The 23,154-nt window shown below is 26.0% G+C and overlaps 1 protein-coding gene across 5 annotated transcripts in view; it reads right to left on the reverse strand.

Annotated features, from left to right (window-relative positions):
- Nucleotides 1-1,151: 1,151 nt before the first annotated feature.
- The window catches only part of LOC123270752, a 30,188-nt gene continuing 8,185 nt past the window's right edge, over nt 1,152-23,154 (reverse strand). For 2 of the 5 annotated variants that reach the window (XM_044736899.1, XM_044736898.1), the window contains exons 2-5: nt 10,590-10,834; nt 3,540-3,689; nt 3,286-3,423; nt 1,159-1,882 (exon numbers count right to left, since the gene is read on the reverse strand). In XM_044736899.1, coding sequence (XP_044592834.1) covers nt 1,670-1,882; nt 3,286-3,423; nt 3,540-3,689; nt 10,590-10,834 — 746 coding nt within the window. In that variant the 3' untranslated portion in view covers nt 1,159-1,669. Of the gene's footprint in view, nt 1,883-3,285; nt 3,424-3,539; nt 3,690-10,589; nt 10,856-16,562; nt 17,095-23,154 lie in introns of those variants that run through there. The other 3 variants (XM_044736896.1, XM_044736895.1, XM_044736897.1) reach the window with 3 other exon arrangements.

The raw sequence follows: 23,154 nt of genomic DNA on the forward strand, positions 1-23,154 counted from the left end.
TAATAAATATTGTAAAATAAATAAATATCTAAGTTGAGACACAAGTTTAGTTTGTCGAAAGCAGTGTTGGATTTGTTGTTGGAAATAATCATATGTGATCAGACATGCGGCATCTGAGTAGGATTAATATGGTTACATATTCACTCTCATGGTTCGGTATGGTCCAGTAAGGTCGGATAGGCTCATATGATTGCATTCACGCGTTTGTAACCCTATATGAAGATATTCTTACTGAAAAAAGGATAACTTGACCCGGGAATATTTTTTGACAGTTAATTTTTCAGGGAAGTGATTCGTCCGAATTAAAAATCTTGAATTTCATTTAAAATATTCTTGAGCTAAATCTTTCACACTTGGCTCACGGTAGAATAACTTTGTTGGAAAACTATCATTTCTGATACAATAAACACTTTTCTTGAGCGAAGTATGTTACTTACTTGAACCAAGGTTATTAGAGCCTCGAGCCGAGAAAATTTAATCTTCAATTCCCTCACAGGTCAATAGATACTGATCAAAGTATAAGGTTATTCGTACAGCTCGGACAGCTTCACAGACACAACTGAAAACTTGTATTCAAAAAGATCTGAGTTCAAATCCTCGCTCGGACAATTAAGATTTTATTTTCAGTTAATCTATAAACACCTCGACAAACTTATTTCTTTTATCTTCGTAAACTTTTTTTCGAGACTTATATGACAGCATACTTCAGCCAATATAGATATTTCTCAGCTTGACAATATGTTAAAGTCACTAAAAATTTTTCCAACTCAACAAAGATTTTTTTGCGGTTCAAACAATTATTTTTTTTTTTTTTTTAATTTCATCATTTTTTATTGTAAGCTAAGAAATATTTTCTACCCAAATTTCCAACAAAGTTTTTCAAATAAATTTTTTTCTCAAGATATCCCCCTTTTTTTTTGCTCTAAAATTTTTGACATATGTTTTATCAATTGATATTAATTAAATCTAGTGGAAGGGGAAGAATTAACAAATTTATTTTAAATAAATTATCAATTTCATTTTTATCACGGATTGTAATAAAGCTTTTTACAAAAATAAATAAATCTGTAATAATAAATTATATAAGATACTAAATCAATAATAAAAATAATATTAATAATTATTACAATAATAATAATAGTCGATAAATTTAATAGTTAGTCAATAAATATCCAAAATTAGTATCCGTAAGTTTAACAATAATTTTATCTAACAAATACTGTACATATATTTATATTTTTTGTCTGTATAAATAATTATAAAATTACGTAGTTTTCTTTAAAAGAAAATAATTCTTCTTAAAAAATTTGTGATTAAATATTTTTAAAAATTTACAATTTAATTGCTGAAGAGTGCATATTTTGTACTTGACAACTTTCGTCAGTTTCAAATAATATTTTTTAATATTTACATCGTAATTTAGTTTTTTGTTCCAACAATCCTTCATGCATACTACGTGCACACTATCAATTAAAACTAATAATGGTGAATATCAGGCGGCGAGCGTCGGTGGATTAAATGCAGCATCTACTAGTCGATTTTGTTCCAATTCGAAGCGTAGGTATTCTTATAATGACACAGAATTTAGAGCCCTTAGATTATTATTGTAGAAGCGCACTAATTGTCGTCGTGTTGTCCTATTGGGCCGACTTACTCCGCCCCACCATCCTCAAGAGGACTCTAAGTTGTTCTTCAGGTGCTCGAATACCTGGACTACGTACTCCAGGCCGTTCATGTAGTCCCGGAATATTATCCAGTCTCGGGTGTTTCTCGACGTTATTGACTCTACTTGACGAAACATGTCAGGCATTATGTCACGCGATACGTCAATACGTTGTGGTACTCCTCGTTCCATCATTGCTACTTGTAGCTCGCATAGGACCTGTAAATTTTTATTTTGGGTTAGAATTTTATTATACTCTTAATAAAAAAAAAAAAAAACAATCAAAATTTTTACGCAACTTAATAAAAAAAGCCATTTTTTTTCTTATTTTTGCTTATAAAAGATTCTTTACTCCAAGTTTGTAGCTAAAAATCGAGATATTTAGTCTTTTTAATAAAATTTTTTAGTTTACTTCCGAAATCGCCGATAGGTGGCGAAATGTAGCATAAAATTTTCGCTTGCAAAGTGGTAAATCATGTAATTATTATTCAAAAGCATAACATGAAATTTTTATTGTGGGTAAGAAATTTATTGTACTGTTAATTGAAAAGAAAATTGAAATTTTTACGCAATTTAGTAAAAAAAAATTAAATTATTTTCTTTAATTTTTGCTTCACAAGATTCTTAAGTCAAAGTTTGTATCAAATTTGTGTCAGAAATAAAAATTTTTTAATTTAGTTCCGCAATCGCCGATAGGTGGCGAAATGTTGCATAGAATTTTCGCTTGAAAAGTGGTAAAAAATGAAATTATGACTCAAAATCATGATATGAAATTTTTATTATAGGTTAGAAATTTATTACACTCTTAATTGAGAATTAAAATTGAAATTTTCAGGTAATTTAGTAAAAAAGTTTTTTTTTTTTTTAATTTTTGCTTTACATGATTCTTAAGTCAAAGTTTGTATTAAATTTATGTAAAAAATAAAAATTTTTTAATTTAGTTCCAAAATTTCCGATAGATGGCGAAATGTAGCTTAAAATTTTCGCTTGCGAAATGGTAAATAATTCAATTATGATTCAAAATCATAACATGAAATTTTTATTCTATCTTAGAAATTCATTATACTATTAATTGGAAAAAAAATCAAAATTTTTACGCAAACCAGTAAAAAAAATTTTTAAACACGAAAATTGACTTTTTTTTTCAAACTTTTGCTTTTATAATATTTTTAGTCATAGTTTTCAGTTTAAAATCGTCATATTTAGTCTATTAAATTAAATTTTTTAACTTAGTTCCGCGATTGCCGATAGGTGGCGAAATGTAGCTTAAAATTTTCACTAGCGAAATGCTCAACCATATAATTATAATTCAAAATTATAATATTACAGATTTTATCAATAAATTTGAATTTTTGACCATATTTAACTAATTACTTTTATTTTAATTAATATAATTAATGATTATTAAGGCTTTGATGCTTTTTTTTTTATAAAAAATGTGTAGCTATAATCACCGATAATGTCTATAAAGTACAAATTATTTTTTCATTAAAAATTTTGATTGTTTTTTTAATAATAATTAGTATTATTTTTTTTTTCGATAATTTAAATTTTGGGGCACACATTCATTAATTTTTTAAAGAAGAGACTAAATTAAATTGTTATAAGAAAAAATAACTTACGGAACGAAGATTGTGTTCAGTCTCAACAAACTCTTTTTGAAAATTAAGCTGTTCTTCCTTCTGGTCATAGGTAATTTGTTCTAAGCCCACAGCATACTTCTGCATATACTCGTACGCATTTAACAACGCCGAGTCAATCTATAACGATAAACATACACAAAAATTAACCTACGATTACCGAAAATAGTATTAATAAGCTGATGAATGATCAGATGAGTGAAAAAAAAAAAATGATAAATGATAAGAGCACTGACCATCCGCACCTCAAGTTTGCTTAAATAGTCTTCGGACAACGTCGTGCCCAGCTGTTTTGGAATTTCCAGCGGACCTGGTAGCCAATAGTACTGACGGTTGTTCCACGACGCTTGCATCGACTCGAAATTCAATCCGAGTGACTCTTGTGACTGAAAAAGAGACAAAACAATTTTATTAAATTTAATTAATTGTAAGTATAATTTTATTTATTATTTTAGAGTTGCTCTAAGTAATAATAATAACAACAATAATAAGAATCATAATTATTATTGATGATTAAACGTTACGATTTATGATTAATAACTTTTAACCGGCGCCAAGTTATTAAAATTAATTCAATTAATGTAAACAGATATATAATAATTCAATTACTAGGAACTATAAGTGCACATATCTTATCGGCACGCGTCCGCTGACATCCGTTTCAATGATATATTGTTCACCGCATTGATTTATGGTCTTAAGAAGAAGTTATAACCTTATAAATATTAAATATGTTTAAAAATAATTGAAAAAATCGTCGAGTATTATAAAAATAATTTTTTTAAATTTTTTGCAAGAATTTATATAGAAGGATTTAGTACGGAGTACTAAACTGATTTAGTAACAAAATTTTTAGTCATTTATCTGGGAGAAAAAAATATTTTTTACCCATCAATATTATTACGTACAGTTTAATAAATCATTTTTTTTGTTCTAAATAAATTATATTAATATAAACAAAGCCTTATTATATCAAAATAAATATTTGTTTCCACTAAATAATATTTAGTAGTAGGTACTGAATATTTGTTTGGTAAGTATTGTCGGTAGATGGCTAAGCTTTAATTCCAATGTGATACATACTCGCTTGGAAAAGGTTTATATGTTCCAAAATATATGATTAAATATATTAATATTATAATGTGATATATGGAACGATATATAAAATCATATCTATAATTTTGCCACAATAATATAAAAAAATATATTGTAAATAAATATATCATTCTCATGTATAAATCATATATTCATCAATATATTTGCTTCATGTATGCACGATCCATATGTGTATCGGTACAACTTTTTATATATTGATACCTTATACTTAAAATAATGTATCGATAAATATATGGTATCACATATATTCTTCATATACAGTACATGATATATTATATATGATTTTTATGTATTCGGTAATATAGCAGATGATATATACTAAGCGATGTATGGATCACCATATAATAATGAATATATTATTTAAAATACATGTTTCCATATATAGAATAAAATTATACTTTTCAAAATAGACAATTTTGCCGCCATATATTCATCACTCATTTGCAATATATTGTATAATATATTTTGAACGATATATAGTATTTTCATGCGGGTAACCTATTAACTGACTTAGATTATTTTATTGAGCTCGATTTTGGGAGATTTATCTTCCCTTTGAAAACACACATACGTCCCAAATGGCTTATATGTCATTTCTCAGTGGAGTTTAGTTTAAATTTTTCAATAAGTCTATTATTGATATGTTACAAACTTGTTTAATTTTAAATTTTATAAATGTCTCAAATAACAAATAATAATTTAATGAGATTATTTTCTTTATAATACCTTATATTTTTACTTAAAATTATTTATTTTAATTATTTTGATTTATTTTGAGTAAAAAAGTTAGGTTATAAGGTAAAATTAGTTAAAAAATTAATTTCTTTAATACCAATAAACGATTTATTGCGTAGCAATAAATCAATTGTTAAATACTGCTGAATATTTATTTGGTGGAAATAAATAGGCTTTAATAAATTATTTAGTAACTATTACTAAATATTTCGTAATTAAGAGCTTATTACTCATTCATTTCGTAACTACAACTGATAAAAGGATTTAGTACGTAGTACTAAACTGATTTAGTAACAACATTTTTAGTCATTTATCTGGGAGAAAAAAATATTTTTTACCCATCAATATTATTACTTACAGTTTAATAAATCATTTTTTTGTTCTAAATAAATTATATTAATATAAACAAAGCCTTATTATATCAAAATAAATATTTGTTTCCACCAAATAATATTTAGTAGTAGTTACTAAATATTTGTTTGGTAAGTATTGTCGATTGATGGCGTTACTTTAATTCCAATGTCATACATAACCTATTAACTAACTTAGATTATTTTATTGAGCTCGATTTTGGGAGATTTATCTTCCCTTTGAAAACACACATACGTCCCAAATGGCTTATATGTCATTTCTCAGCGGAATTTAGTTTAAATTTTTCAATTAGTCTATTATTGATATGTTAAAAACTTGTTTAATTTTAAATTTTATAAATGTCTCAAATAAAAAATTATAATTTAATGAGATTATTTTCTTTATAATACCTTATATTTTTACTTAAAATTATTTATTTTAATTATTTTGATTTATTTTGAGTAAAAAAGTTAGGTTGTACGGTAAAATTAGTTAAAAAATTAATTTCTTTAATAGTAATAAACGATTTATTGCGTAGCAATAAATCAATTGTTAAATACTACTAAATATTTATTTGGTGGAAATAAATGAGCTTTAATAAATTATTTAGTAACTATTACTAAATATTTGGTAATTAAAGGTTTGTTACTAAACCATTTAGTATAAGTAAAATTTTTTGTGTCAAAAAAAAATTTCTTTTTCGCTCAAGAAAATAATTAAGAAGAAAAATATTTTCTTGGCTCAAGTTAACCTTTCTTTCTGTGTAAGTAAAAATTATAAAAAGTCTACAGAAAAAAATGTAAATAAATGAATAACCTATAATAGAGGTCAAAACTACAAAAACGGGAGTTTCTGTATACATAAGGTCTTCGGCATAATCCTTTTATTTGGCAGACCCAGATTATATTCTAAGATTTAGGGCCGGTATTATCGTAAAATCGTGTTTAATTATGTATAAGTAAGACTTTGGTCATTCAATAAAAAAAAATGTATTATAAATAATAACCGGTTGACGCGAAAGTGTAGTTGAGTTATTTCCAAGGTTGTCGTGTTGTAGGTTTATACACAAAGTAAAGCGTTAAAAATATATTTTCAACCGAAGATTTAGTTTTTACCTTGGTACCTAAAAATTTCGTAATTTACTGGGCGGCATAAAGTCAAGCCAATTTAAACATCTAAAGGACTTTTGGAGTAGAGTAGAGAAATATTAAGAGATAGAATGAGAGTCAATAAGAGAGCAGACAGTGAATAGTCACAGTTATCTTCTTTGAGGGCTTTTTTTTACTAGACCACCATCGACGGATTGGGTATTAGTTTTGACTGCAGATAAAATGAGAATTAAAAAATAGTTTTTTTATTTATTTTATTTTTTCACGGATTATTTTATTGTTTTTTTTTTTTTTTTTTTTTTTTTTTTAAATGTGATACACAGTAGTACGTGAATAATTATATCAGGTGGCGTTTGGCTAGATCAAATTATAGCGAGTTGAGTTTATCGGAATTAATCGCAAGACGTTGATAAGACATTTTGTTAAACGATACGCGTGAGTCTAAAGGCTGCTTTAATATGCATATAGTACGTCACTTTTTTTTTCAATGGAATTCATTGATATTTTTGTTCAATAATAATAAAGAGAGAATTTATGAAGTGTATTTGTAACTTGAGATTTTTTTTTCAATAAAAATTTATTTGCAAGCATTGATAAAATTATTTTGTGAAATGTATCTGAGTGAAAAAAGGTCGAGATTGATTTTCTATGAAGTTTTAAGAAAAATTTTTTTAATTTTTAATAAAAGAATCAGAAATTTTTATAATTTGGATTGATGATTTGCAGAATTTTAAATTAAAAAATATTTTTTTATTTTTATAATCTGTATTATTAAGAGAATAAGCGAAATTTTGTGGCCAGTGTATTTTGTGTATTACCTTTTATTTCGTGAACTATTGATATTTTTTAAAATATAAGCTCATCCTGATGTTACACTCATCAAGAGCTTTCATTTGAGTACCCACATGCATTTTTGATATATTTTTCATATATACATATATATATAACATATATAAATATATAAAATATATGAAAAATCGATGTGGGTACTCAAATGATAGCTCTTGATGAGTGTAACATCGGGATGAACTTATATCTTTAAAAATGTCAATAGTTCACAAGATATAAGGTCATTTTTTAATTATTGACATTTTTGAAGATATAAGCTCATCCTGATGTTACACTCATCGAGACCTTTCATTTGAGTACCCACATGCATTTTTATATATTTTTCATATATACATATATATAATATATATAAAATATATGAAAAATTGATGTGGGTACTCAAATGATAGCTCTTGATGAGTGTAACATCGGGTTGAGCTTATAACTTTAAAAATCTCAATAGATCACAAGATACAAGGTAATTGCTTAATTATTGACATTTTTTAAAATATAAGCTGATCATGATGTTACACTCACCAAGAGCTTTTATTTAAGTACCTACATCAATTTTTCATATATTTTATATATTTATATATATTATATATATGTATATATGAAAAATATATGAAAATGCTTGTGGGTACTCAAATGAAAGCTCTTGATGAGTGTAACATCAGGATAAGCTTATATCTTTAAATATGTCAATAGATTAAAAGATACAAGGTCATTTCTTAATTATTGACATTTTTTAATATATAAGCTCATTAGATATGTTGCTTTAATAAAATATTTTCTTTAAAAAATATTTAAAATGAAATTCTTCATATTGTTACCTAATTTTTTTTTATGATTAAATATTAAATTATTATTGAAGCTTGACAAATTTTTAATTAGAATAATATTTAACAAATGTCTAAATGCAATATAAGAAAAAATGAAGTGACTAAAAAATAAATTACTATTAATAGAGCAAAATTTATCAACGATTTAATTACAAATTTATAAAAATCAAGCTATATAAAACCTATGATTATAATTATAATAATTCTCATTAACGTAAGAATCTCAGTCTGCCACAGACAATTTACCGCCGGCATTGGTATATCCGGTCTGCACTTTAGTATGCAGCCAGAGTATGCTTGATGATGATAATGGTAGGGACAGCTTCCGATTTTATTTCCATTTTATTTTATTATTTTTCCCCAAGTCCCCGTCAATAAAATCCGTTAGCAATAATTGACCCGACTTAATAATCAAGACAAAAAAAAATCATTTAAAATTAACAAAAATAATAATCGAGTACTCAGAAATAAAAATAAAGTGATAAGTTATAGCAAGCTGACGTAAGAACCCGACAGCAGACAGTGCGACGCCACAGAAGTCTATATCATAAATGCTACACCTGTCTCATCATAAGTACATTTAAGATTGTATTACAAAGACTCCCTTTTTTAATTTTTTTTTTTTTTTTATTATCATCATTATCATTTCTATTATTACACTCCTGTTGAATGCCGTGGATGATCTAATCGGCAATTATGCCATAATACTATTATACGCCGGAATATTAAACACACACGCACACACGATTAAAGTTTTTAATACTGGCGGATTTTTTACAAAATCATGCACTGATAGAAGAATTTAGTACGGAGTACTAAACTGATTTAGTAACAAAATTTTTAGTCATTTATTTGGGAGATAAAAATATTTTTTACTTATCAATATTATTTGTTACAGTTTAAGAAATTATTTTTTTATTCTAAATAAATTATATTAATATTAACAAAGCTTTATTATATCAAAATAAGTATTTTTTTCTACCAAATAATATTTAGTAGCAGTTACTAAGTATTTGTTTGGTAAGTATTGTCGGTAGATAACCTATTAACTGACTAAGATTATTTTATTGAGCTCGATTTTGGGAGATTTATCTTCCCTTTGAAAACACACATACGTCCCAAATGGCTTACATGTCATTTCTCAGCGGAATTTAGTTTAAATTTTTCAATTAGTCTATTATTGATATGTTAAAAACTTGTTTAATTTTTAATTTTATAAATGTCTCAAATAAAAAATTATAATTTAATGAGATTAATTTCTTTATAATACCTTATATTTTTACTTGAAATTATTTATTTTAATTATTTTGAGTAAAAAAGTTAGGTTATACGGTAAAATTAGTTAAAAAATTAATTTCTTTAATACCAATAAACGATTTATTGCGTAGCAATAAATCAATTGTTAAATACTGCTGAATATTTATTTGGTGGAAATAAATAGGCTTTAATAAATTATTTAGTAACTATTACTAAATATTTCGTAATCAAGGGATTGTTTTTAAATCATTTAGTAAATACACTTATAGAAGGATTTAGTACTAATAAACTGATTTAGTAGCAAAATTTTTAGACATTTATTCGGGAGAAAAAAATATTTTTTACACATCAATATTATTTGTTACAGTTTAATAAATTATTTTTTTATTCTAAATAAATTATATTAATATTAACAAAGCTTTATTATATCAAAATAAATATTTTTTTCCACCAAATAATATTTAGTAGTAGGTACTAAATATTTGTTTGGTAAGTATTGTCGGTAGATGGCGTTGCTTTAATTCCGATGTCATACATAACCTATTAACTGACTTAGATTATTTTATTGAGCTCGATTTTGGGAGATTTATCTTCCCTTTGAAAACATACATACGTCCCAAATGGCTTACATGTCATTTCTCAGCGGAATTTAGTTTAAATTTTTCAATTAGTCTATTATTGATATGTTAAAAAGTTGTTTAATTTAAAATTTTATAAATGTCTCAAATAAAAAATTATAATTTAATGAGATTATTTTCTTTACAATACCTTATATTTTTACTTAAAATTATTTATTTTAATTATTTTGATTTATTTTGAGTAAAAAAGTTAGGTTATACGGTAAAATTAGTTAAAAAATTAATTTCTTTAATATCAATAAACGATTTATTGCGTAGCAATAAATCAATTGTTAAATACTGCTGAATATTTATTTGGTGGAAATAAATGGGCTTTAATAAATTATTTAGTAATTATTACTAAATCTTATTAAATAGAACTAAATCCTTCTATCAGTATGGAAAAAAAGTATATAAATAAAGAAACTTACAAAATGGTCGCAGAAACGCTTCGCGTGATCTAGCGCGTTTTTCGCCCTCAAGATGATCGTCCCTAACAATTGCTCATCTTTCATTTGTTCTATGTAAATTGACCCATCAGAATTCTCGGCAGCTTCCCCGCAAGGATTTATCCATTTGGGCGTGGATGTAAACTGTTGTTTGTGAACTGCCATAGGTGCTGCTGGTTTTCCGTTTGCCGTCACGAAAAGCAGGACTATCAGTAGGCTTGCGAGCCCTAAGGGAACAGAAATAAAGGCTATTAAACGTTAAAAAAATTTTGAAAAAAAAAATTTATTATATTTAATTAAATTATTAGACTAAAGAAAAATTGACGGAATTTTTTTTAGGAATTAATTCTGCAATGGCCGATAGATGGCGAGAAGGTTAAAAGTTTTTCGCATGCAGATTTATACATCGAGTAATTTAAGGAAATCCAAGTACCCTCCTAGTGTAAAGAATGCCGATAAAAAAATAATACATAGAAATACTTTGTTATCTTAAAATTAATTTTTAAATTAATTAATAACATTTTTGAGAAAATTTCTGATAAATTTACTCATTAAATAATTATTAATATTTTATTGACTAATAAAAAATATAGCACTCTGAATTACCGGTATACACTTGACAACACAAAAAGAGTGTCCCTAACCTTCAAATTTATTTATGTTTACTATCTAACTAAAATGACTAAGATGTTCTAGCATTTAAAAAACCTTGGTTACTTATGCTTTGGGTAACTAAACAAGCGGTGTTGCCAAGTCAAATACAAGACTTTAAACAACGCAAGTTCCGAGTGATTTTTCATAAAAAATATAAAATATCTCCGTAATACCTTCGGAAAGCTACTTTTTTTATTGTTTTAATCTTTAGCTTATTATTTTTTCAATCAAATTTAATGAAAGTAAAATTTTTTTTAAATCGTTAATTGCATTAAATTCTTAACCAAATACACGGCTGGTGGAATCTCCATTTCACATGTAAAAATTACAATTTTAAAAGCTAATTATTTGATTAAACCCCGAAAACCTACTGTTTTTTAATTTTTTTATTAATTATTTACGTAGATTCAATTTATAAATTTTCAGGAAATTTTCAAAATTTTGCTACACAGAAAGAAAAATTTCTTGACTAGAGAACAAAATTCTTGGCTCAAGAAAATTTGTCAGGTGCCTGAAGTTAAAATTTTTCGAAAAATTCTATTCTTGGTGAGTCAATTTTTCTTAATTCAGATCATAAATACTTGATACAATAAATTTTTATATTTGATCAAGATTTTTAGATACTTTAGGGAAACAGCGCCACCTACTTCAGCTGAGAAGAAAAATTTTCTCACCTTGAGAAAATTTTTCTCTCGAATATTTGATACCCATTTTATATTATTTTACCGTGCAATTATGCATATTGAATGAAAAAAAATGATTAAATATTATTTGACCTTGCCAATTGACATGTTAATCAATAGAAATATTAATGAAAATTAACTTCTATCTTTATATTTAATTTTTTGGAGCTCGAGAGAAATTTTCTCTCGACAAGAAAATTAACTTCTATCAAGAACTTAGTTTTTAGGAGCTCGAGGCTGAATTTTCTCTTCACAACAAGATTTTCTTGACTTAAATAAATTTTCTTGGATCAAGATACTCTTAAAGCAAGAGAATTAATTTTGTTGGAATAAGCGAAATTTCTTGTCAAAAAAAATTTGTTTTTGGCTCAAGAAAATAATTATGAAGAAAAATATTTTCTTGGCTCATAACCTTATTTTCTGTGTGACAATTATAATCAATAAAAAATAAATTTTTGGAAGTAAAAAAAGACCACGGCAAGAGAACTGTCATGATGCGTGTGAAGAGGACAATAATCTGTTAGCAATGAGCAATGAGGAAAATAGAATAACTCGACATTAGACGGTAGTTGGGACGGCGGCCTGATGACGGCGTTCCTTGGTAAATTCTTGATAAAATCCAACAGGGCAAAGTGGAGGATAAAAAAAAGTAATGCAGAGTATTAAACTTCCAGTTGTATCGTAAGTACAGTCTATAGTTATAAGAAGATGAAAAATGCAGTAATGGCACACTGTCCTCGCATTACTTGGGACAATTATACCCCATTATTGTCCTGGTGATACTTAAAGAGGTCCAGCTTGCTTAAAGAAGTCCATGTACTGCAACTCTCCGTCGCAACTCTTAAGTTTAACTTGCTCTTGCTATACCGCGCGTCTTTTCTCTTCCGTGACAACTCCTCTCTCACACAATTATACTACACGGCATAGACTCGAATAAAAGAAAACACATTGCGGTAGGTCGTGAATTTAATATATTTTATCCTAACTCATCATCGCGTCACTTACATTTTATTTCACTTTTTTTTACAATTAAAATACATAAGACGTATATATAACAAGACAAGAAAACCACCTGTAGGAGGTATCGCAACAGGTGGCGGCATTCCTTTTCTTTAAAAGATATTTTTAATTATTTAGATTGATTTTTCATATTTTCCAGGTATTTATTAACTCTTCAGCAATTAAATTGTAAATTTTTAAAAATATTTAATCACAAATTTTTTAACAATTATTTTCTTTTAAAGAAAACTTCGTAATTTTATAATTATTTATACAGACAAAAAATATAAATATATGTACAGTATTTGTTAGATAAAATTATTGTTAAACTTACGGATACTAATTTTGGATATTTATTGACTAACTATTAAATTTATCGACTATTATTATTATTGTAATAATTATTATTATTATTTTTATTATTGATTTAGTATCTTATATAATTTATTATTACAGATTTATTTATTTTTGTAAAAAGCTTTATTACAATCCGTGATAAAAATGAAATTGATAATTTATTTAAAATAAATTTGTTAATTCTTCCCCTTCCACTAGATTTAATTAATATCAATTAATAAAACATATGTCAAAAATTTTAGAGCAAAAAAAAAGGGGGATATCTTGAGAAAAAAATTTATTTGAAAAACTTTGTTGGAAATTTGGGTAGAAAATATTTCTTAGCTTACAATAAAAAATGATGAAATTAAAAAAAAAAAAAAAATAATTGTTTGAACCGCAAAAAAATCTTTGTTGAGTTGGAAAAATTTTTAGTGACTTTAACATATTGTCAAGCTGAGAAATATCTATATTGGCTGAAGTATGCTGTCATATAAGTCTCGAAAAAAAGTTTACGAAGATAAAAGAAATAAGTTTGTCGAGGTGTTTATAGATTAACTGAAAATAAAATCTTAATTGTCCGAGCGAGGATTTGAACTCAGATCTTTTTGAATACAAGTTTTCAGTTGTGTCTGTGAAGCTGTCCGAGCTGTACAAATAACCTTATACTTTGATCAGTATCTATTGACCTGTGAGGGAATTGAAGATTAAATTTTCTCGGCTCGAGGCTCTAATAACCTTGGTTCAAGTAAGTAACATACTTCGCTCAAGAAAAGTGTTTATTGTATCAGAAATGATAGTTTTCCAACAAAGTTAGTCTACCGTGAGCCAAGTGTGAAAGATTTAGCTCAAGAATATTTTAAATGAAATTCAAGATTTTTAATTCGGACGAATCACTTCCCTGAAAAATTAACTGTCAAAAAATATTCCCGGGTCAAGTTATCCTTTTTTCAGTAAGAATATCTTCATATAGGGTTAAAAACGCGTGAATGCAATCATATGAGCCTATCCGACCTTACTGGACCATACCGAACCATGAGAGTGAATATGTAACCATATTAATCCTACTCAGATGCCGCATGTCTGATCACATATGATTATTTCCAACAACAAATCCAACACCGCTTTCGACAAACTAAACTTGTGAATCAACCTGTCCTTTCCTCAAGATAATCCAATCAATAGAAAATATTCCTTGACTTTAAAAGTGTTCACTCCGAAAGCGTTAGACTTGATTGAGCATGCTCGGGGTTTTCCCAAAGATCATTATGTTAATAACAAAACAATTGTCATAGATATAAGTAAGCTGTACAGTAGACTCAAGACCGTTACTACATACGATGACTAATGCGTTCATCGGCTCGCCCGAACGTGACGTCAAGTCATACTACTATGCCGAGAGAATGGCGTGCAGACTACAACGCATTGCGAATACTTTAATACCATATACACCTTAAATTGCAAATCTCAAAGCCTTCCGATCGAACAAAAAACCAATTAATTTTTATCAATGAATTATTAAACCATACTCAAAAACACAAATCCAATCCTTTTTACACTGATAGAAGGATTTCTTATAAATAATTTAATTTGGAGACTATTATTTAATTGAATAAATATTTTTTAACAAATAAATATTTATTTGGGAGGAAAGTACATTTATTAATAGTTAATTAAAAACGTTAATTTATTTAGTGAATTTAATTATTATCATGTATTCCAGCTGTAGGGTTATTAAAAGTGTCAAAAAAAATTGCTATTTCTGCTTTTTATTTAAAATAAATATTTGTTAACAGTTAACAAATATTCATTAACCATTAATAAATATATATTAAGAGTTAATAAATTTTTTAATAAATTACATATTAACTGTTAATAAATATTTGTTAACATAACAAATATTTATTAACATTTAATAAATAATTTATTGTTAATAAATATTCATTAAATCCCATGTTAAAAAATCATTTATTAACAGTTAATAAAACTTATTAAATACAAACAAATCCTTCTATCAGTGTATTAATGATTTAATTTATTTAAAGCCAATTATTTAATTTATTAAATTTTAATAAATATTTTTTAACATTAAAAAAATATTTATTAAATCCTAGGATGTTAAAAATTATTAATTAACAATTAATAAACCTTATTAAATATAAACAAATTCTTCTATTAATTTACACTGATAGAAGGATTTATTAACAATTACTAATTTAATTTATTTGAAGACAATTATTAAATTGTATTACATATTTTTTAACATTCAATAAATATTTATTAAATCCTACGATGTTAAAAAATCATTTATTAACAATTAATAAAGCTTATTAAATATAAATAAATCCTTCTGTAAGTGTACACTGATAGAAGGATTCATTAACTATTAATAATTTTATTTATTTGAAGACAATTTGATTTATTAAATTTTAATAAATATTTTTTAACATTCAATAAATATTTATTTGGGAGGAAAGTGCATTTATTAATATTCAATAAGTATTTATTAATAAACAAATATTTATTAACAGTTAATAAATATTTTGTTGAGTAAATTTTTTTGGCTTGCAATGTCATAGGATATAAAGATTGCTTATAAACAAAAATCATCTTTATAAATTATTTGCATTAATTATATTACATTATAATAACGTTTATTGTAAAATACCAAATTCTATTACAGCTCATAATTATCTTTCATATTTTTAAATATCAAAAACGTTAATTTATTTAATGAATTCAATTATCATCATGAATTCCAGCTATAGAGTTATAAAAAGTGTCAAAAGAAAATTGCTATTTTTGCTTTTTATTTTAAATAAATATTCGTTAACAATTAACAAATATTAACCATTAATAAATATTTATTAACATTTAATAAATCGTATTTAATAAATATCTATTAATTCTCATGTTAAAAAAATCATAAACCTTATTAAATATAAACAAATCCTTCTATCAGTGTCCCCATACACACCTATACATCTCTATAAAAATACATCCCTATACATACACACAAAGCGAACGTTAGTAGAATGATTAAAAAAATTGTCGCTTGTGGATTAAGGAACTTTATACCGACGACGGAGATAAATTAATCGAAGCACGACTCGTTGCTTTTCCGGCCGTTAAAAAGCGCGCCAATCGATTTCCGCCGTTCATTTAGAAATATTGAATGTAGTAATATTGAATGGGCACGTGGAAATTTTTAAATTAAATCTATATACTCAAAATCACCTCAAAAAAAAAAAAACAAAAATTTCCTATTAATTAATAAACTTACTCAACCACGTGGAACAATTTGTTTTTCCAGAACTCCAATCGTTACTAAAATTTTCACTATTAACCCCCGATTCAACATCTCTATCATTTCTTCTATTATTATTATTATTTAAGTCAGTTCTACTAATTTTATTAATTTTACTGTCACTATTTTCACATTTAGAAAAACGATTATTATTTTTAACAAAATGGTGTGAATTATTAACGCACACGCGTGATTTTTTTTTCGAAAGTGTCCTATTGACACCATCAAAATACTGAAAACAATTGGTGTTATTATTATGGAATACCCTGTGACTGGTAGTCCTTTGATCGCGCATCATAATAGCTTCCATAGTAGTAAAATTATTAATATTAATAATTGTTTCCACTGTAAGGATATCCTCAATACTCATTTTGGCAATCACAGTGTTAAATTATATCACTATTACCATTAAGTAATGAGTAATTGTTAAAAAGGAACTGTCATTTGACGGGAATTCACAAAAATAGTCTGCACAGAATCACAATCCGTTTAGCACTGGTTCCCGTACAGCCATGCACCGATTCTTATATGAGGGGGGGAGGGGGTAGAGGTAAGGAAAGAGAAGAGTGGAGGAGGAAGGGTGTCCTGTGGCGTCATAGAAGGAGACTATAGACACTATAACTAACTAACCTCTATAGGCGGGAGTCAGCATTTTTTTAGGGTACAACCATCAAAATCTCACCAGATTACGCCAAATAACGAAATTTAACGGTAGATTACAATAGCACGTGGTTCCTCGGTTTATTTCGAGTAGGAAATTACACCCTCATCCCCTCCAGTTACAATAAGCATGGCACATCCCCTCCACTAAGCGGTGGATTAATTTCCCTCTCTTCTTTAAGGAATACTACATCGAGTTCAACTGTTCTCATTCATAACTCCCCACTCTAAATGATTTTCCCCCACTTTGCGCAGTCGTACGCCGCTGTGGTGAGGTACATTCACTCCTACTAACGCGTGCTAGTCATCGGATGGATATTTGTTTTTTTCTCTAATTCAGTCCTAATTTATTGTTAAAAGGTTGTGTTTTACTAATTTAAGAAAAATTTTTTTAATTAATAAGAAAGTCAATTTTCTTGATAATGGCGTATTATTTTTTTATATATCATTTGATTATATGATATAATTTTTTTAAATTTTGAACAAAATTTTTAATAAAAAAATTGTTTTTATATTTACATTAGAAGGATTTAATAACTAGTAATAATTGAATTTATTTCAAGACAATTATTAAATTTTAATAAATATTTTTTAACATTCAATATATATTTATTCGGGAGGAAAATACATTAATACACGGAAAAAAAAGGTTGACGAGCCAAGAAAATATTTTTCTTCCTAATTATTTTCTTGAGCGAAAAAAAAAATTTTTTTTGACAAGAATTTTCACTTATTCCAAGAAAATTAATTCTCTTGCTTTGAGAGTATCTTGATCCAAAAAAATTTTAATTTTTTCAATATGGCGTCTGTTCTACATCTTCTTAAGTCAAGAAAATATTGTTGTTTTGAGAAAATTCAGCCTCGAGCTCCAAAAAATTAAGTTCTTGATAGAAGTTAATTTTCTGTGGGGCATTCCATGCGAAATGGGAAAATGACTTAAATTTGAAAATTTCTCTAACTCATTTTAGTTTAGTCCTAATTTATTATTAAAATTCTATATTTTACTAATTTGTAAAGGAAATTTCTTTTTAATCAACAAGAAAATCAATTTTTCTCTCCTAGTTACTTTTCAGCCGTACTAACTTGTTCCTATAATTTTAATGAAATTTTTTCCTATACCATTTTAAGAGCGATTACTTAAATTATAGGAATTATACCCATAATTTTTGGGAAATGTTACTATAATTATGGGAAGGAATCCTATAATTATAGGAACGATACCTATAATTATAACTGTAATATCGGCATGATTCCCATAATATATAGGAATGGCTTCCATAATATATAGAAATAGTTTCTATAATATTATAGGAACCATTCATATAATATTATGGGAACCATTCCCATAATATTATAGAGATGATGCTTGATAATATTGCGATATTTATCATTACAACTCAAGTTATTTGTGACTTCGATGACCACTTTGAAGCATTTGAAATTATTAGTAATTTCGATAATTTTACTTGCTTCCCAATAACATCATTTGAAATATGTAAAATAAGTAATATTGTTCATATAAACAATAAAAGTTACATACCCAAAAGGTGGATTTAATAAATATTCAACGTATGTATTGTAAATAAATAATTTGTTTTAAAAATAAAATGAAATTGTTAAAATAAACAATGAATTTCCATATCTATTTTGCTCCTCTAATTGTATAGTGAGAAAATATCCCTTTTATTAGAGAAACTTTAGAATTGCTACAATATTTTTCAATATTATCTAACACAATAATAACTGAGTTGGAATAAACAATTTAAGATTAAGTACACACGTGAATAAAAATTATGAAAAAGAAATTTTTTCACTCTAGTGAAAGATCAATTTTTATTTACAAAAAAAATAGTTTATTAGCAAAAAAATATAAAATAATTACTTAATATTTTTGAAGTGATTACTTCATTATTATTAACATAAACATTTTTCTATTATTATGTGCGTCATTCCCATAATATTATAGGAACCATTCCTTTAATAGTATAGGAAACATTCCTATAATATTATACGAACCATTCCCATAATATAGTGAAGCTATTTCATTATTGTATAGGTACGTTTCCAATAAACTATGAGTATGGTTCCCATAATGAGCATAGGATTGATACCTATCATGATCATTTTATTATAGGAACTATTTCCATAATTTTTGAAAAGGTTCCGATGAATTTCTCTCCGTGTATCCGGGTCAAATGTTGTTTCAATAGTTTTAAGAACAAATTCATTTAATGTTTGTTATTAACTAACATATTTACTATTATAGTTTTAAGAACAAATTTTGTTTATATTCGTTATTATTTAACACCTAAGTTTATCAAGATCGTGTTGTCGGCATGCTAAATCCTTTATTTGTGTTTTTTAATTAGTTTTTTTCTAATTATCCTAAATAATTTATAGTTAAATATATAAACAATAATGTTTGTAAGGTTGAAATAATATAAAAGTCTTTTTAATAAACAACTTGGTGTAGACATTTTGTCCTAGTCCCACCAGTCACAATAAAAACAAATTTTTTTAATTGTTTCTACATAGGTAATCAGTCTAATTCTTCATAATATTCAATGTTTGTAGGATTAATTTTATATTTTCGAGGGAAGTATTTTTTAAAAGTTTAGTGGACGAACTGAAATTGGGCTTTAAGTATACCTATGGTAAGAGAGAAGGATTTGTTCTTAGTCCTACCAGTCACACTCAGTCAAACGATAATTACAAGAAACTTAAAAATTAATGGAGGTTTTTGACAAAGGGATGTTGTTAATTAGTTATTCTTCTATACTATTAGATAAATTTTACTATAGGGGCATTCGATGCAGGAAAATGACTCAAATTTAAAAATTATTCTAATTTAGTCCTAATTTATTATTAAAATTCTATATTTTACTAATTTGTAAATAAAATTTCTTTTTAATCTATAAGAAAATCAATTTTTCTCTCCTAGTAACTTTTCAGCCGTATTAACTTGTATCCGGGTCAAATGTTGTTTTAATAGTGTTAACAACAAATTCATTTTATGTTTGTTATTAACTAACATATTTACTATCATAGTCTTGAGAACAAATTTTGTTTATGTTCGTTATTAATTAACACCTAAGTATATCAAGATCGTGTTGTCGGCATGCTAAATCCTTTATTTGTGTTTTTTAATTAGTTTTTTTCTAATTATCCTAAATAATTAATAGTTAAATATATAAACAATAATGGTTGTAAGGTTGAAATAATATAAAAGTCTTTTTAATAAACAACTCGATGTAGACATTTAGTACTTGTCCCACCAGTCACAAATGTCTGTCCCGCCAGTCACAATAAAAACAAATTTTTTTAATTGTTTCTACGTAGATAATCAGTCTAATTCTTCATAATATTCAATGTTCGTAGGATTAATTTTGTATTTTCGAGGGAAGTATTTTTTAAAAGTTTAGTCGACGAACTGAAATTGGACTTTAAGTATACCTTTGGTAAGAGAGAAGGATTTGTTGTTAGTCCCACCAGTCACACTCAGTCAAATGATAATTACGAGAAACTTGAAAAGTAATCGAGGCTTTTGACAAAGGGATCTTGTTAATTAGTTATTCTTCTATATTATAAGATAAATTTTACTATAGTATAAGTTTCAGTCACATAATTATAGCTTATGATTGATGGAATTCTAGATATTAGAATTTTTTTTATTGCAGAATTTATCTGCCAGGAAGTCGGATTTTATAAAAAATAATTGTTTATTTCATGCTGTTATTGTTTTTTTATGTTCTTAGTGATCGGATAATTGGCCTGTAAAGTTTCTTTGCAGAACAATTATTGAATTGTTCATGACAATAGATACTTGATGCAAAAAATAATCTACTATTTGGTATTTAGTATTTATATTTAACTTTCTGTCTGGTTTTAACGACCGCACCCTATTGGCTGTAATGTTTAGTTGGTTAGTTGCTTTTTATTTTTTAATAGCTATTCATAATTAACAATAATAATACAATGTCTTTTGTGACACATTTACCTTTTCAAATAATATCGTAATCAAATATTGTTTATGTTTTCTTTGATTTTATTGTTTTTTTTTAATTATTTAAATTGATGTTATTTAGTTTTATTGGTTCTTATTTTTAAATAATTATTTTATTTAAAGATTAATTTTTTTTTCAATGTAAAATCTTGTAAAGTTTTCAAAAAATTTATATTTCATTTTTAATTTCTTAAAAATATAGTAATTTAATTTTTTTAAGTATTTTTATTAAAATTAAAAAATTGAAATTTTTTTAAATATTAATTTTATTAAAATTTATTTTTTTTCCAACAGTACATTTATTTAATTTTTTTTTTTCAAAAAATACAAGACTTAAATTTTTAATTTTTTATATTTTTAAAATCATCTCAATAAAAAAATTTATTTTATAAACATTGCAAAAATTTAGTTTATTATAAAAATTTTATTTTAAAAATTGCATCATATATTTTTTTTTTTAATTTTTAATAAAATTAATTTAAACAAAATTTCTCCTTTTAAGGTATCAATAATTTTCTATTTCTCTACAAGGATATAATAATAATCAACAATATTATTTTATCCTCACCAAGTTATCAAGGAATTTCCCTATTCCTTATTCTTATCTATTCCTTATTAAAATAAAAATTATTCACAATTCTTCCTAAAATTTCCAGAACATCTCCAAATTCTTAGAAAAAATAACAAAATTATTATTGCATCATATTAGACACTTACTCATTTCCAAATATAAATTTATATTTATTGCCTAGTAACTGATCAATTAATCTAAGCTATCATTTACAATCTCACTCGTAAAAAATCACATTAACTGTAACAAATACTCTAATGCAGACAATATATATTAGTTTAAATGCATTCAAGATAACAGTATTAGCAGGCGCTAACGTAATGACACTTACTACCACTACTTTACTCGCCCGGTCATGTCCTGCGATAATGATAACTATGATATAATATTACTATCTCATCACTGTTATCGTCACGAAGCGTGTGATTTCAAGTTCGATTGCGGCAAATGTTGTAATAATTAAATTTTTCTTAAATAGAACAAATTTTTCAAAAATTTGTCTAAATTTTCACAAAAAAAAAAAAATAATTTTATTGTTTTAATTTGAATAAAAAAATTTTTATCTCGATTAAAATTTTTTTTGTTGCAAATTTTTGCATTGCTCAACAATTTCAATTTTTGAATTTAAGGTGCACATAATGGATTTTATTAAAGAAGGCATACATCAAATACCGATAAAATTTTTACACTGATAGAAGGATTTGTTTATATTTCGCGTGCCTAATGCCAAAAGGGCGTATAAAAAGTTCTACGTCCTTTTGGCTTTGCAAAACCAAAAGGGCGTATATTTTTTTTTTTTTTTTTTTTGGTGCCAATCCTTTTGTAAACATGTTCTAAGCCTAAAAATGAAAAAAAAAATTTCTAAAGCCAAAAGGGCGTATGTCTCAAGTTATACGCCCTTTTGGCTTTAGAACACTGAAAATTTAGTGATCTAAAACCAAAAGGGCGTATAATTTTTAACTTCCCGTTAATAAGGTGTTTTTCATTCTATGCATACATATTATGGATTTTAACACCAATTTTACGCAACGGAATCGGTGGTTTGAATTTTTAGGCGAGTAGAGCATACCTACGCTTGCGCTTAAAGTTTACAATTAAACAAAAATCTATCTTTTATTGCAGCTATTGCAGGCAAGAAATTATTATAATAATTCGAAGTTAAAAAATACTAGAAAAAACTAATATCAAAATACGAAAAGTTTATTGGGGTACAATTCCTGCACCTTCTATATGTGCATCTTTTACATTTTCGTCTGAAAAAAAAAGAAATTTATAAAAAATATGAACATTTTAGTACACTGATAGAAGGATTTATTTGTATTAAAAAAGATTTG

Source organism: Cotesia glomerata, linkage group LG8, assembly GCF_020080835.1.
Source record: "Cotesia glomerata isolate CgM1 linkage group LG8, MPM_Cglom_v2.3, whole genome shotgun sequence".
Classification (NCBI taxonomy): Eukaryota; Metazoa; Arthropoda; class Insecta; order Hymenoptera; family Braconidae; genus Cotesia; species Cotesia glomerata.